Genomic DNA, 14,532 nt, shown 5'->3' on the forward strand with positions numbered 1-14,532 from the left:
CAGAGGGTATGTGTATAATCTACAACTATCGCCAAAGGGGACTGGTTAGTTTAGTGATCTGTCCATGTTGATTCTTGCAGTGAGCTGCACCTGAGCTGTCATGGAAATCGGTGGTCATATTTCCAATTTAATGGGCAGTAATCAGCTGTAATTTGGAATGGGTCCACAAAACTGAACAACGGACTAACATATCAACTCTTTTCAATTATGTGTTTTCAAGTTGTGGTGGTTGCGATGCTGCCATGTTGTACCCAAACATCCTCCTCTGATGTCTGTGCTGCTTACGTTTATTTACAGGTTAACCCTCAGGACCTCATGAACTGCCTGACCAGTCGCACCATCATCACTCGAGGGGAAACAGTCTCCACCCCTCTCAGCATGGAGCAAGCGCTGGACGTTCGGGATGCGTTTGTTAAGGTGGGACCTCAGAAGTAACTGCATTGGTCGGGCTGCTCCAGGTCACGCCTTGGCTGATATGCACTGGAACAACCATTGGTTGATACAGTGTACTGTAAGATAGGATGGCCCTTTTTTGGCCCCAGAATCATCCTGCCTAATTCTAAAGTACATGAGCTTTCATACCATTATTTTGTCACCTGTAACGTCACGAACAAAACGTAGTTGTATGCAATTACTTATAATTCGCAGGACATCAGCAAGAAAAATTCTGTTTGTCTATTTTTTTTAAATAATTTTGTGCAAGTTCGAAATTTATGCTATGCAAAATCATTCCAATAGTATCTTTTTTGTAGTTATTGTCTGTTTGTTGTGCCAGTTCATTTTAGCTCTGTGGTTTTCTATTATATTCTGTAATACTTTATAATCATATAGTATTCTGTTATAGTTTGTAATACTTTCTGATATAGCAAGGGACCTCCTTGTAAACCTTATGACAATATTACACATTTGAGTGGTATTGTTTATATGTCTTGCACGCAGTATTCAGCACCTGAACACTGCAGCTGGTGTACAGGCCCCAGCATGACCCTGTAAACAATTGCCTGTAAGTATCACTTACCGCAGCTCATAGTAAGCATCCTCTTCAATAGAAGCCCTCAGAAGGTAGTCATGGTGAGGAGTAGAAGGCAAGTGCACAGTGAAATATAAGCCTCGACTGCTAGTTTCTCAGTATGACAACATGTCGCTCTTAATACTTTAGGGGATATATGGGCGCCTCTTTGTGTGGATCGTGGACAAGATCAACGCTGCCATCTACAGACCACTCTCACTTGAGCCCAAAGGTGTCCGGAGGTCAATTGGTCTACTTGATATCTTTGGCTTTGAGAACTTCACGGTGAACAGGTAAGATGACAGCGGTGACATGACATATTATTACTCTTGATAATAATTCACTTATGGTATGAGGAAGACTATGAATTTTAAAGAAGCACACTACTAAATTAGTATTAAAGCAGTAAAGAATATTTTAGAGAGCAATAACTTGGGACAATTGCCTACCACCCAAGCTATGTCTTCCTAAGGCGAGGGCACATAATCAGGGTAAAGGGCAAGTGTGCCAATGACAATGCCCTCTGGAATGTTCATTAATGGTATTGGAACATGGACCCTGGGAGCAACAGTGGTTTACATAAACTACTAGGGAGTCACAAAATGAATAAAAGCTAACATTGGCTGTGTGCCTTTCTAAGCTAGGCTGTGCTAGATGAACTAAACTGCAACAGAAGCATAAAGAGGTAAGGGAGACAGACTCAGACTGGCTGATAGTGTTTAAGAATTCACACACATGAGTTGTGGGAAGCAGGACTTTATACTCAGTTAACACCCTCCTCCTACAGAAAATGAATGGCTTGCACAACCTGAACATTCCATGGCATGTTGATCTTAATATGCTGGGTTGATGTGAAAATTGTGCCAAAGGGCTGTCATCTCAGTATGTCACATCTTTTTTCAAATCTCAGCCGTACTATCTCCTCTATCCTAGAGGTAAAATATGAAGTCCTCTATATGTATCTTCAATTTTCCTTGATGACAGTTACTCTGCTTCTTTGGAGGGTTTTCATGGCTTTGAGGCAGAAGTGCTTTATATGGCAGTAATTGAGCCATATGTTGTAACAGTTTCTAATGTATACATAGGCCCTTAGCCACAATGTGTTGAATACCTATAGGCATTATCTAAGGATTAAAAAAATCTATTTCTGCATCTAAAACAGAAATCAGGATCTAGTGAAACTACACTTGTTAATTTGGAAAATCCACCTTTCTTGGTGGACTTTTCAGCAGGAATAAGCCAGGTCAAAAGAATGACTCCACTTTGAAAATGTTTCCTTGTGGAGAGAGAAAGGTGCAGAACATGCTCTGGAGCCAATCCGAAGGCTGAATTGTCTGCCAGCATCTTGGCCACTCCTGATGCCAACCCTGACCACTGGGAGAATGTTTTTCATTTCAGAGTGCAGTGATTAGGACACATATGCAGGCATTAGAGGTGTCTGATGCCCAGGGGCACTATTGGGCAGGAGTATCGGTGAGTGGTTGTGCTTACAGTGTTTCATTGGTGTGTTTACTGGTTGTGTCAGGTGAGCTCAGTAAGAGCAAGCCTAGACATTTGCGTCCTCTACTACTGTTGCCCAAGTCTAGGCTAGACTCCTTAGGGACTTCTTGTATTGTATGTTGGTTGGTAGATGATGGCCATACAGTTGGGGGTGTTTAGTGAAGGGGCAGTGGCTGGAGGAGAATAGGGTTTTGCAGATATGATTGTTGGAGAAGAGTAACAACACACTTCAGGTATTGTGAAATAATGAGGGTGGGCATTCTGGCACAGAGATGTAGATTTACAAAGACATGTCACTTTTCAGACCTTGAGGAACCCATAGCAGCGTTGTGGCATTCACCATTATTGGTCTCTCGCATGTAACTGATTGTACCTTCTCTGCTTTCTTGCCTGGGAGGTCAAGGTAGCTTTTTGGAAAACAAAATTGTTGGAGCTCTACATTCCCAGATGCTTATAGCTATAAGACACTTGTGACACTCATGAAGAGACAAATGCCCAGTTTGTGCCCTCTTTGCTGTGTGACTCACAAGGATTCCAAGGTAGAAACTGCAGTTTTCAATGAAAATTCTGAATTGAAATGTCATTTTTCAATATTGTGATTGGAGTAAGAGCAAATGTGTTTAGACTTGGTTTACCTGTCTCGCATTACCATATGCATTGATGTGCTATGGGTTGTGGCTCCAGGTTTTCTCTGTGTGTTTGGGCATCCTGTGTGCCCTCCCTATCACTCATCTATGCTATGCTGACAAGACGGCTTAGTAGGTTATTGTCAATTGATAACACCTACTGTGATCTGCATGTCATGAGCTTGAATCCTGGCAAACCGATTAAGTCTTCTACATTGCTGAGGTTGTTAAAATGAGTACTATTATATAGATTTATATGGTCAGGTCTTAGATACGGCAGACATGTGATTTGAAGCACTATGAAAAAACAAGATATTTATATATTTCAGATTGATGTTATGAGATTTATTGTTAGGGTTGCCAGATAAATCTTTGCTGGAGGGCACCATGTTTCCAGCCCCAACTTTCTTTTAATAAATCACTGTTTCAGATGTCTTAGTCTGATTTATGTAGTTGAAGCAAAATTAAGCTATAGCTCCCACAATGCACTGTTCTGTTAAATGAAAGCCCAGGGCTAGAAAAGCAGTGTCTTGACATCATAGCGTTATCTAGAAAGGTATTCTTTGCTGGAACCTACCAGAGGACTAGGATGCATTGTAGTAGTCATCTTCTACATTTGAATGTATCCCTCACAAATGTTATTATGGATATTTGTTTACATAGAGTGCTGACTCAATGAGTTCTTAGTTCCTCTGGTCAATCTCGTTGTTAAATATACTGGGCTTGATTCACAAAGTATTTTACTAGTAGTATCTTTATAACTGTGGCGTTGCCACACATAACAAGATAGGACTGTCCAACAATCATAACCTTGCATAAACATGTACACTTTTGTGTAAGTTTACAATTGTTTGCTGTTCAGAAAGGTATTTTACTAGCAGTATCTTTACGACCACGTAGTCCACGCACATAAAAAGTGAGGAATACCCTGTCTTTCTATGTGCAGAGACTCCGCTGTCATAAAGATACTACTAGTAAAATACCTTTGTGAATAGCAAACAGCTGTAACCTTAGGCAAAAGTATAAGTTTACATTTGTGAATCACGATCACTGGTATAGCATGTAGCCATGTTGTTTTGTTACTGAGTTCACGCTCAATGAGTGACACCTTGATAGCTCGATCTTCTTCTTTTCTTGCTTCCTTTCTTTATGGAGGATGGCTTATATCCTTGTTTCTGACTTTCTTCTTTGGCCCCATCCCCCAACCACCCCTGCAGTCTCTCTCCGTCCTATTTTTAGGAATCACCTATAGTTGACAAATAGACCTCTCCTTCTTAACATAGACTCAGATAGAGCGGGCTTAGTCTCCATCTCCTGCCTCTAATTTGATGGCTTTCCTCCCTGTTCTTGTGTTTGTCATTCTCAGTGGCTTTTCTTTACTTTTTCCATGTTTATTTTCTGTTTCTTTCGGGCTTCTATGTGCTCCTTCTTCTGCTCCCCCCATCGGTGCAAGGGTTGTTACCCTGTAAGGAATCTTTAACTTGTACTACACTGTTTAAGCTATTTTGAAGGGTTTGTCTTCTTTTTTAACTTGTTTATGTTCAAAAACATTAAACATGTACAGTTCATCTTCTTTTCCCGTACTACTAATTTGGTGAGTGACTCACTCAGCAAGGTTGTGTCATGCTGATGTAAACTCTGTGAGCCAGTCTCACAATCTATTAATGGTCATAGAAAAGTCATTAAACTGTAATTACAGCCATGGATTGATGATTTGTCCACTTATGAAGATATGTCTACAATCAGTGGCCCCATGAGTGGTAGATGTGCACTTCATACATAAGTAGGATTCCTAGTTCACTCATGGTCGTCCCATGTATGAAGGTAAAGGCATATTGGTCTTCCCATGTGTGAAACCAGTTAGCAGATAACTGCTGTTGTGCTTCATAAGCCGAGAACTGTAGACTGGCTATCAGTTGCATGAGGGTTGGTATCTTTTCATTTCTGTGTGCAATAGATAATCCATCAAACAACCTCACACCAGGGGTATCCATGCTCCAGAACAACCTTAACACAAACATCGCACGACAAGAACTTCCAGAATCCAGTTTGCAATGAAATGTCACAGAAGGCACCCGAGACACCTGTTTGTCCCACAACGTCAAATAATGACAGAGTGGGCATTGTACATTTGACCAAAACACAACATAATCTCTGGGGTGAATTCATGATGCCACCAAGCAATACAAAATCTATATTTCACCACCCAGTTCACAACGTGAATTAGTCTGAAGAATAAGTAGATAACAATTTTGGATATTTGCTGCCCCCAGAACCAGTGTCGTCAAGACACTTTAGATTTGGCTGAACCTGATCATTCTGTAGGAACATATTTTAAAATCAGAAGAGTGTGGTGTTTACAACACTGTTGGATTTTTGTAACTTTAATAAACATGACACGTCTCAGCAATTGCCCCAGTATTCATCGTTTAGAAATTAGTAATCTCTTAACTGATGACTTGCCATCCAGGGTATTAAAACTGCACCCGGCCCACACCCACATTTGGCATTTAGTATAGGATTTCAGCTCTGGCGTGAGTTGTTAATAAGCCCAGTTCACAAAAGACTGGAAGTAAAGGTTGTACGTTTGTTGTCAGAGTATTACTCCTACAGTTGGGAGAACATTTTTGACATCCTGGAATTGTTAAAATATTTTCAGGAATACTTGTATAAACTCACCAAAGTTGTAGGTTTCCTGTAGTATTTTACCACATGGTGGAAACCCTTCACGCGCGCCTTCAGTAAATAAGCGTGTAGTCCTTCTGCCTTTGACACGAGAAACACACTTCCTTCTGCCCTTGATATGAATACATTTGTAAAAATTTCCAGAGTGACACACTGTCTGCAAGTGGCATCTGAGTACCCATAAATTCATGTTTGAAGGTGAGACCTCCCGTGAAAATAATGGTGACAATTCAATATTTGCAATTCCCATTCAAAAATTAGGAGTATCGTTTTGCTTTTAAAAATGCGTGTAGGATCAAGTCCTAAGTGTCCATATCTTTAAAAATGTTAATCTGCATTTGTAAATAAAATTCACAATTTGGGGATTTGAAAATGTTCATCAAATTGCTGTTTCATAATGTGGCTAAAAGAAGACAAACTGAAAATTCATTACCTAACCAGAAGTTCGCAACACATTTCAAACTTTCATGTAGTAAAGGTGAAATTATCTCTGAAATGTATTATATCACTTTTATAGTTCTCAAAAATGTCATTCCAGAAAGGCTGGTAATCTCAACACTAATGGAAAGTGCTAAATATGGCTGTCTGTAAAATGGGCACAATCAGGTGGCTGATGAAAACCACTCCTCTGGGTTACCAGTAGTTAATACGGTCATGACAGTTAATACACTTATACCAGGGGTTAATTCACTATAGGTTTTAACCTTTACAGAAAATAACAACCAACCAAAACTAGTAGAATTTAAGGATAAACCAGAATCATATTGACCTAGTATTATGTCATGTCTGGACCAGAACCAGTTGCTACTACTAAGAACGTCACTATAAACCAACACAACAGGCCATTTGGGCTGCACTGTTCCCATGGGGTTCAGGGTCAAGACTGATTTGCATATGGCTGGGTCTAAACTGGAGTGGCATGGTGAGCAAAATAACGATGGATTAAACTCAGATCTGTGACTGGGGGTGAGTGTTTGAACATTTTCAGCATTCCATCCATCACCCTTTTCTGTTGCTAAAGTTGTCACTATATACCAGCAGGTAAAAGCAGAAAAGTGTCAAAGGATTCCTGTCAGTACTCCTTCAGTGTACACTCTTTTTGTAGATATAGCACTAATAGAGGCAGGAAAGTGGTACTCTTGAGGGAGTGTTAATTTACTACCATCTGACAGCTGATGCTAACAGCACACATGGCAACAGTTGAGTGGTAAGACCACTTGAGAGCAACTCTGCCGGTATCTTACATTGACTTACAGTGGTCTCTGTTTTTTTCATTCCTAGTTTCGAGCAGCTGTGCATAAACTTTGCCAACGAGAACTTGCAGCAGTTCTTTGTACGTCACGTGTTCAAACTGGAGCAGGAAGAGTACAACCTGGAAAACATTAACTGGCAGCACATTGAATTCACCGATAATCAAGACGCCTTGGATATGATCGCCATCAAGCCCATGAACATCATCTCGCTCATCGACGAGGAAAGCAAGTTCCCAAAGGTGAGTTGTGAGGTTGAATGCAGGAAGTATTTTAGGTCACTTTGATTTTGCTACTTCCGCCAATCAATTTCATTGTTGTTGACTTCCGCCATTATAATAATCGGATAGGTTGAATGATTAATCTTCAATATGGGTTTAGATGTCACATACAAAATGTGTTCATGATTACAGTGAAATAAAACATTTTTACAAGCATTCCAAGGTAGAATAAGAAATGTATATGCCACTTGCATTTATGAAGTCATACTCCCAAAATCCTCTGAAACATAGGGCCAAAGTCTTAAAAGTTTTTCCCAGTCCGCACGAATATGGTGAGAATGTGATTGCTGTGTGTTCATACATTTACAGTGCAGTGTTTGTGAGTGTGCAAATGTTAAGTGCACAAAATAACTTTCACCCATAGAGTGCTCATGTAATAGGAGACTTTATGTTTCTGGCTTGACAACAGAAATTTCCTGGAACAACAAGCAACGTGTCCATGAAGCAGCTAGGTCACAAACCTTCAGAGAATTTGTACAATGTCACTGTGCTGGCAGGGATGTGAGACAGTAAATTCCACAGCAAGCCTGTAAATTTCAACATCTTACCCCTGAACATAAAACAAAATCTGATCTTTCCCTCCTATAGGACATCTTTTACCCTTATTGTTACATCTGTCCTGAGTACCAGCTCTTGCAAGTGCCCAGAAGAGAAGGTTGCATTTCTCATGCAGTCAGGCAGCATTTTGCTAAATTCCAGAGACAGGGCCTACTCACTGCCTAGACTGCATTGCTGTTTCTACGCTCGTGGTCACCCAAAAGGTGGTTTTGCAAGCCGCATGGAGCGCTGGGTGAAAAGAGTGGTGTCATGACTGCAGAGTTCGGTGCTGGTCAGAGGATGTTAAGCTTGGGCTTCTTTGTGAGCCTAACCAACATCATTAATTGCAAGAAAGAGGCATTTATAAGTCTTACAAACTGTTCTTTCTCAAATAGTGGTCTATCCAGAGAATTCTAACTGTGGTTTCCAATCTAAGACAAAGTAGATTGTTTCCCGAGATGTTCATTCCTGTTTGAATCCCATAACAGAAGGCTTCTACAATTTCCCCTATATTTTGTCCTGTTCTTCGCCCACTTGGCAAGATTTTTGCCCCTGAGTTTTGCTTGTTTTGCTAGAACCTCTACTGGATTTACTTCTGGATGCTGTTGCTTGGCTCCTTCCTCTTCCCTGGTGTCAGGGGGATTTTGAAGCCTTGCTATGAACTTTAGTATTAATCTTCATCTTCAATCAAGAGCTGCAAGATTTGCAAGGAGGCTTTTGACCCTTTGTGTATTTTTCCTCGTAACTGGGACCGTCTTTAGGACGTTTGCAACCTTTGACGTGTACTAATCTATGCAGGATGGTAACATGGGTACTGGGAGGTGTCACCCTCACCTTTGACATTCAAGAAGGTGGCTCAATAGACCTTCTGCTCATCCTGCCCTTGAAACGTATGCGCTATAACACTGTAACACCAGCTCAAACAAAATCTTTGCTCACAGTAAACATGAGTACATCACTGGCACAATCTCAAAAAAACCTTCTTTTCTCGCATAATTTTCAACTTAATTTGCTATTTGTTGTTTTATCTATTGCAGATGCATATATTATGTCTTCAGTTATTCATGACAACACATTCTGTGTTAATGAATCATAATGAACATCGAAAATTCTCTGATTTTTGTCATTTAGGGTACAGACACCACTATGCTGAACAAGCTGAATTCTCAGCACAAACTGAACACAAACTACATCCCTCCAAAGAACAACTATGAAACACAATTTGGCATTAACCATTTTGCTGGAATTGTCTACTATGAAACAAGAGGTATGTGACATAAGCACACGTATCACATCTGCCAACATTATCATTACACCAAGTATTGGAAAGTTCCTTTCTTTTTTGTATTGGAAATACATTTTTTACAGTAGCCAAAAAAGGCAGATTTAAAGAAAGCTTGGTATACTTCTTCTAATCTAAAGACATACATGCTGAAATGCAGAAAAATGTAGTTTAAATGAAGAGCGAAATAACAGATTAATGCAGAAGGTGTGTCAAAAGACAGTCCGGTATTTGTGTCATTTTCTGCCTATTTAAAAAAAAAAACTATGGGTTCTGCACCTAAGCGCTTAATATTTTCCTGCAATGGGAATTGTATATAACCAAGCATCTTCAAAGGCAGTAGATCTGACTTGCACTAATAGTCCTGAATAAAATATTAAAAAGGTCTGTTGGAGAGAAAAAAAAAGAAATACTATTGTTTTCTGTATACAATACATCTATGAGATAAAGAATTTCTGTGATGAGCTTCTGTTGTTTTGAGACGTAAAATAGTTGATTGATAGTCCAAACAGTTTATAGCACGAGTTGAAAGAGCTATTCTCCTATAGGTGGAGCTAAAGCCTGCTCTATATATATTTTAAAGAATGTGCTTCCTTTTCAAACTGCACTGTGTGGGAAGCAGGTGAACAAGGCAGTGGCATGCTAGTTCTGCCAGCCACAGGTCTAATAATTGGAACATTAATCATCTTGATCCAAATATCTATAGATTTTGACCAGTCTATAGAGTTTGGGCAAAATTTTAAAATGCACACAAATTCCATTTTAATTGACAATTTGACTATTTCTGTAATGTTGGGATCTGTAGAGAAAATATTTGATTTTTAAAATTATGATGTAGTCACAAGTATCAGCTTATTTAAATCATTCTTCTAAGTAAATGACATATAGTGTTAGCTTCTTCTTTTAAACTTTGGCTTGGCCACCATTGTCGGGAGCGGTAATTGTAGTGTTGTGAGATTATGTGAGCTATGACCCTTGCGGTTCTAGGCAGACTCAATAGAGAAAATGCGGAACTGTTGTAAGGTGTTAGGCTGTAGTTATTAATGGTTTTGAAATGATCCAACAGTGTGTGGTCGTATGCTGCAGAATATAGACACCTGTTAACAAGCTCCGTGTGTGGTGTGGTCATTTACATGCTCCCGAGCTGTGGAAGGTGCTACACTAGTGACGATTAAGCTATATGTGCCTCCAAGAAATAAGACTGCTGTCCCTGAGAGTTGGCAAGATACAGCAAACTGCTCATGTGTGCCACGTGCGCCCAAATCGACAAGAAGCAATTCAAAGCTGGCATGTGTGGAGTCAAAGCTCCGCTCCAGCCCATATACAACTCGCAAAGAAGAAGAAGGCCCTGCAGAGGAGAGCGTTCGCAAAGCGCACCAGAATCCATTGGTAAGGCTGAAGGAAGAAATACTCCGCTGGGCCATAACGCAGAGTCATCATTGATACAAGACGGAACCCTAAAGACATTGAGAACCAGGTACAATGCAAAAAGCGAAATGCAACAAGAATCTAGTACAAGAAATGGAATAGATATCCAATGTCTAGAAAGAAGATGACAATACACAATTTCAGGTTGTGTGTGATGAGTTAAGTGAGAATAAAAACCCTGCACTTGTACAGGTCCCCGTGAACAGCAGCAGCCATCTGAACAGCATGTTCTCTCAACAGTAGTAGAAGAAAATGTGAAGTACGACACAGCTGTGTTTCTGAACCCCACCATTCAACACCGCCAAAAAGCAAAGTATTGTTGCCAGATGGAACGCGTGGATCAAGAACTTCGATTACTTCATAGATGTCCTCGAAGAAGTAGATGATAAAAAAATCATTAAGTATTTAAAGAAGCTTGTGACAGAGTAACAGAAGTGCTGAAAAGAAAATATCACAGGCGATAAAATATCTTACCATCAGATCAAATAAGCATTGGGTTTCAATTTCAATCAGATGCTGAATGTTGACTATGAAAGGTACATTTTTATTCATGTGAGACAGCAAGCTGGTGAAACGAATGATGAGTTTGTGACAAGCACGGCAAGTTTAGTGAATTTAAAGATGAAGAAGTCATACGCCTCAGAGTCATCGATGGATGTCTTTCAGATTCTTTCAGACACGTGTTGAGAGAGATGCTCAGTTTGGAGAAAATACTAACGGCTGCAAGGGACGATGAACGAGCAGACTGGCAAGCTGCTGATATGGAAGCTGTAACGGTGAAAAGTGAATCAGCGTTGATCATGAAAAGCAAGCACAAGTACTGGGTAGACGAGCACAAGTCAATATCTTCAAAGAAGAAAAAGTTGTGTTTCTGATGTGCATTTTCATTTCCCCATGAAGGTAAATGGCCAGCCATGAGACAGACATGCAAAGGTTGTGGGAAAGAAAACCCCTTCATAATCGTGTGCAAAACAAAAAAGAAACTACATACGTCTCAGTGAGAAGAGAAAATTAATGCCAGAAGGTTCCTGAAGCATTTAAGCTGCGCCCATAAGGCCAAAAGGCAGCACCAGTTGTGACACATAGAAGAAAGGACAACGTCGATCCTCATCAAGCTCATCCTAAACAGGCTCCACAAGGTAATTATCAAGCGCCAATGAAGAAGATGGATATGCCATGATGATGTCGACCAAAGAACAAAGGGAGCATGTCGGTTTGGCCACTTGCATGGAAGAACAAAAGGCAGAGGCAAACTATCAAATGAAACAACTGAAATCATTTGGACACTGCACCAAGACTACAATAAAAGTTAACAGTTGCCCCATAACCTTTGTCATAGACAGTGGTGAGTCGATTACCACCATGCCAGTTGAGAAGTTTAATAGTCTGTCTCCTATGTCACGCTTTGATCTGTCAAAAACAAAGGTTTACACATGGGCTGCCTCCAAACCGTTGCGGAGTCAAGGGTAATTTATAATGAGAATGCAGCATAAAGCAGTGTCAGTGCAAGCGCCAATTCACGTTCTTCAAGGAACGTTGTCTAGTGCATGCCTATTTATTTTTGCCACTACTGCTGACATGGGAATGATATGTCTCAATTACAACCTTCAGTCAATCTGAAATTATAAGTCAGTTTCCGTCATTGTTTCATGGCCTACGAAGATTGAAATCAATGAAAGTGTGACTTCACATTAATGGGGATATTTGCCTTGTTGCCCAGCTATACCGTTGATTTGCTTTCCGCTTGCTAGAAACTGTTGAGAAAGAACTAGAAAAGCTCTTAAAGCATGACATAATTGAGCACTCCACCAGTCCTACGCCATGGGTTTTGCCCGTAGTGGTGGTGCCAAAAAAGGGGACTGGAGGTGCAGTGCACATCTGTGTTGATATGCACCAGGCCAACAAAGCAATCAAGAGAGAACGACATCTTGTTCCACACAAAACGGAAATGATGATGCAACTGAATGGGGCCATAGTCTTCTCCCCTCTTGACCTGAGCAAGGGATACCATCAAATCGAGTTGGAAGAAAACGCAGGTACATCACTACTTTTTTGACTCATTTTGGTTTGTTCAGTTACAAAAGGTTGAGTTTTGGAGTGACGTCAGCTACTGAAATATTTCAGGATGTTATATGTCGAATAATTCAACCTGTCGTGAATGCTTTTTATTACAGTGATGACATACTGGTATTTGAAACAACACAAGAGGAGCATAAGGCTCTTCCACAAGTGTGCCAGTTACTTGCTGATGCAGGTATCGCTCTGAACGTGGCAAAGTGTGAGTTTCACAAAACCAAACTTAGGCACATATTTATACTTTTTTAGCACCGCATTTGCGCCGCTTTGTGATGCAAAAACGGCAAAAACATACAAAATACAATTGTATTTTGCAAGTTTGCGCCAGTTTTGCGTCAAAAAATGACGCAAATGTGGCACTAAAAAAGTATAAATATGGGACTTAAATTCTTTGGGTACATATTCTCAGATGGGGAGGGGGTGATTCTTGACCCAGATAAAGTGCAAGCCCTGTCAGCTATGTGCTCCCTCTCAGGATTTCACCATGCTGCGATATTTGTTGGACATGGCCAATTATTGCTCAAAGTGCATTTAAGACTTTGCTACAGTGAGTGCCCCACTTAGACACTTGACAAAACAAATTCCTGCTCAACATACTGGTCAGCTGAATGCTCAGAGACACATCATAGCCTATGCCAGTCAAAGCCTGTCTGGCATGGGACGTGCCTATTCCCAGCCAGAGAAAGAGAGTCTGGCTGTGGTGTGGGCCTGCAAACATTTTCATGTTTATCTAAATAGAAAGAGTTTCACTATCATTACAGTCCACCAAGCACTGATCACTATTCTTGGAAATCTGAAAGCCAAGACGCCCCCTTGCATTGAGAGGTGGGAGTTGCGACTGAAAGAGTACACCTATGCAATTTATAAAGATCAAGACCAAGCTGATTACTTTTCACAAGTACCAATGCAATGCCACAGTGCGACATCCAAAACTAGGAAAAGTACATTACCTTCATGTTGAGGCCAAGTACGCCAGTAGCCCTATCCACTGAACAAATTATTGCTGCTACTAATGCCAATAAAAACATGCTAATCCTCAAAGACATCATTTCACCTCAGTTGTGGAGGAGGAATACTTGACTTTTTGCTGACGATGTTGAATTTCAGAAATTCAAACATGTACACGATGAACTGTCTGTAACCAAGGAAGGTGTTGTATTGAGAGGCCTGAGAATTGTCATTTCTGAAAGCCACCAACAGCAAGTCATTGAAGTGGCCAGTGAAGGACATCATCGCATTGTAGCCACCAAAAGAACCTTAAGAGTCCAAGTGTGGTTCCCGCTCTTAGACGAGCGAGTTGAGAAGGAGCTAGAAGAATGCCATCTTTGCAACTGCCTTTCCCCAAAGCAACCTGACCAGGTTTGGGAAAGAGTCCCAGCGGACTTTTTTAGGACCCTTAAGTAACAGACATCATCTCATGGTAATCACTGATGAGTATTCATGCTTTCCTTTAGTAGTTATCATCAGCAACCAATGACAAGGACATCGAGTGACTGGATGCAGTAGAATAACAAAACTTGAGGGGGCCCCTCTGCAAAGCACATGGAGGGGCCCCCATATGAACTCACTCAGGAGCTCTCAAGTCAGAGCACTGTGCTGAGGGGGCCCCCTGGAGCTTGGGTCCCCCTTCACCGTGGGGCTGCCGGGCCCTTTGTTACACCACTGGCTGAATTACATCTTTGCAGCATGCGGTATCCCCGCCATTAATAAATCTGACGATGGTCCGCTGTTCAATAGCAAAGAATTTAAGTAGTACACCCCCTGTGGCCAGAGGCATTATCGAACAATTCATGAGTACTCTCAAAAGGGTAATTCAACGAGCGTCAATAAAGGGAATCCAGTTAAACCAGGCCCTGTG

General features: G+C 40.8%; 1 protein-coding gene across 1 annotated transcript in view; it reads left to right on the forward strand.

Annotated features, from left to right (window-relative positions):
* The window catches only part of MYO7A (myosin VIIA), a 434,990-nt gene that overhangs the window by 113,810 nt on the left and 306,648 nt on the right, over positions 1–14,532 (forward strand). Inside the window, exons 10-13 of the mRNA XM_069203910.1 lie at positions 298–417; positions 1,160–1,302; positions 7,102–7,312; positions 9,020–9,155. Coding sequence (XP_069060011.1) covers positions 298–417; positions 1,160–1,302; positions 7,102–7,312; positions 9,020–9,155 — 610 coding nt within the window. The remainder of the gene's footprint in view (positions 1–297; positions 418–1,159; positions 1,303–7,101; positions 7,313–9,019; positions 9,156–14,532) is intronic.

Source organism: Pleurodeles waltl, chromosome 8 (assembly GCF_031143425.1).
Source record: "Pleurodeles waltl isolate 20211129_DDA chromosome 8, aPleWal1.hap1.20221129, whole genome shotgun sequence".
Classification (NCBI taxonomy): domain Eukaryota; kingdom Metazoa; phylum Chordata; class Amphibia; order Caudata; family Salamandridae; genus Pleurodeles; species Pleurodeles waltl.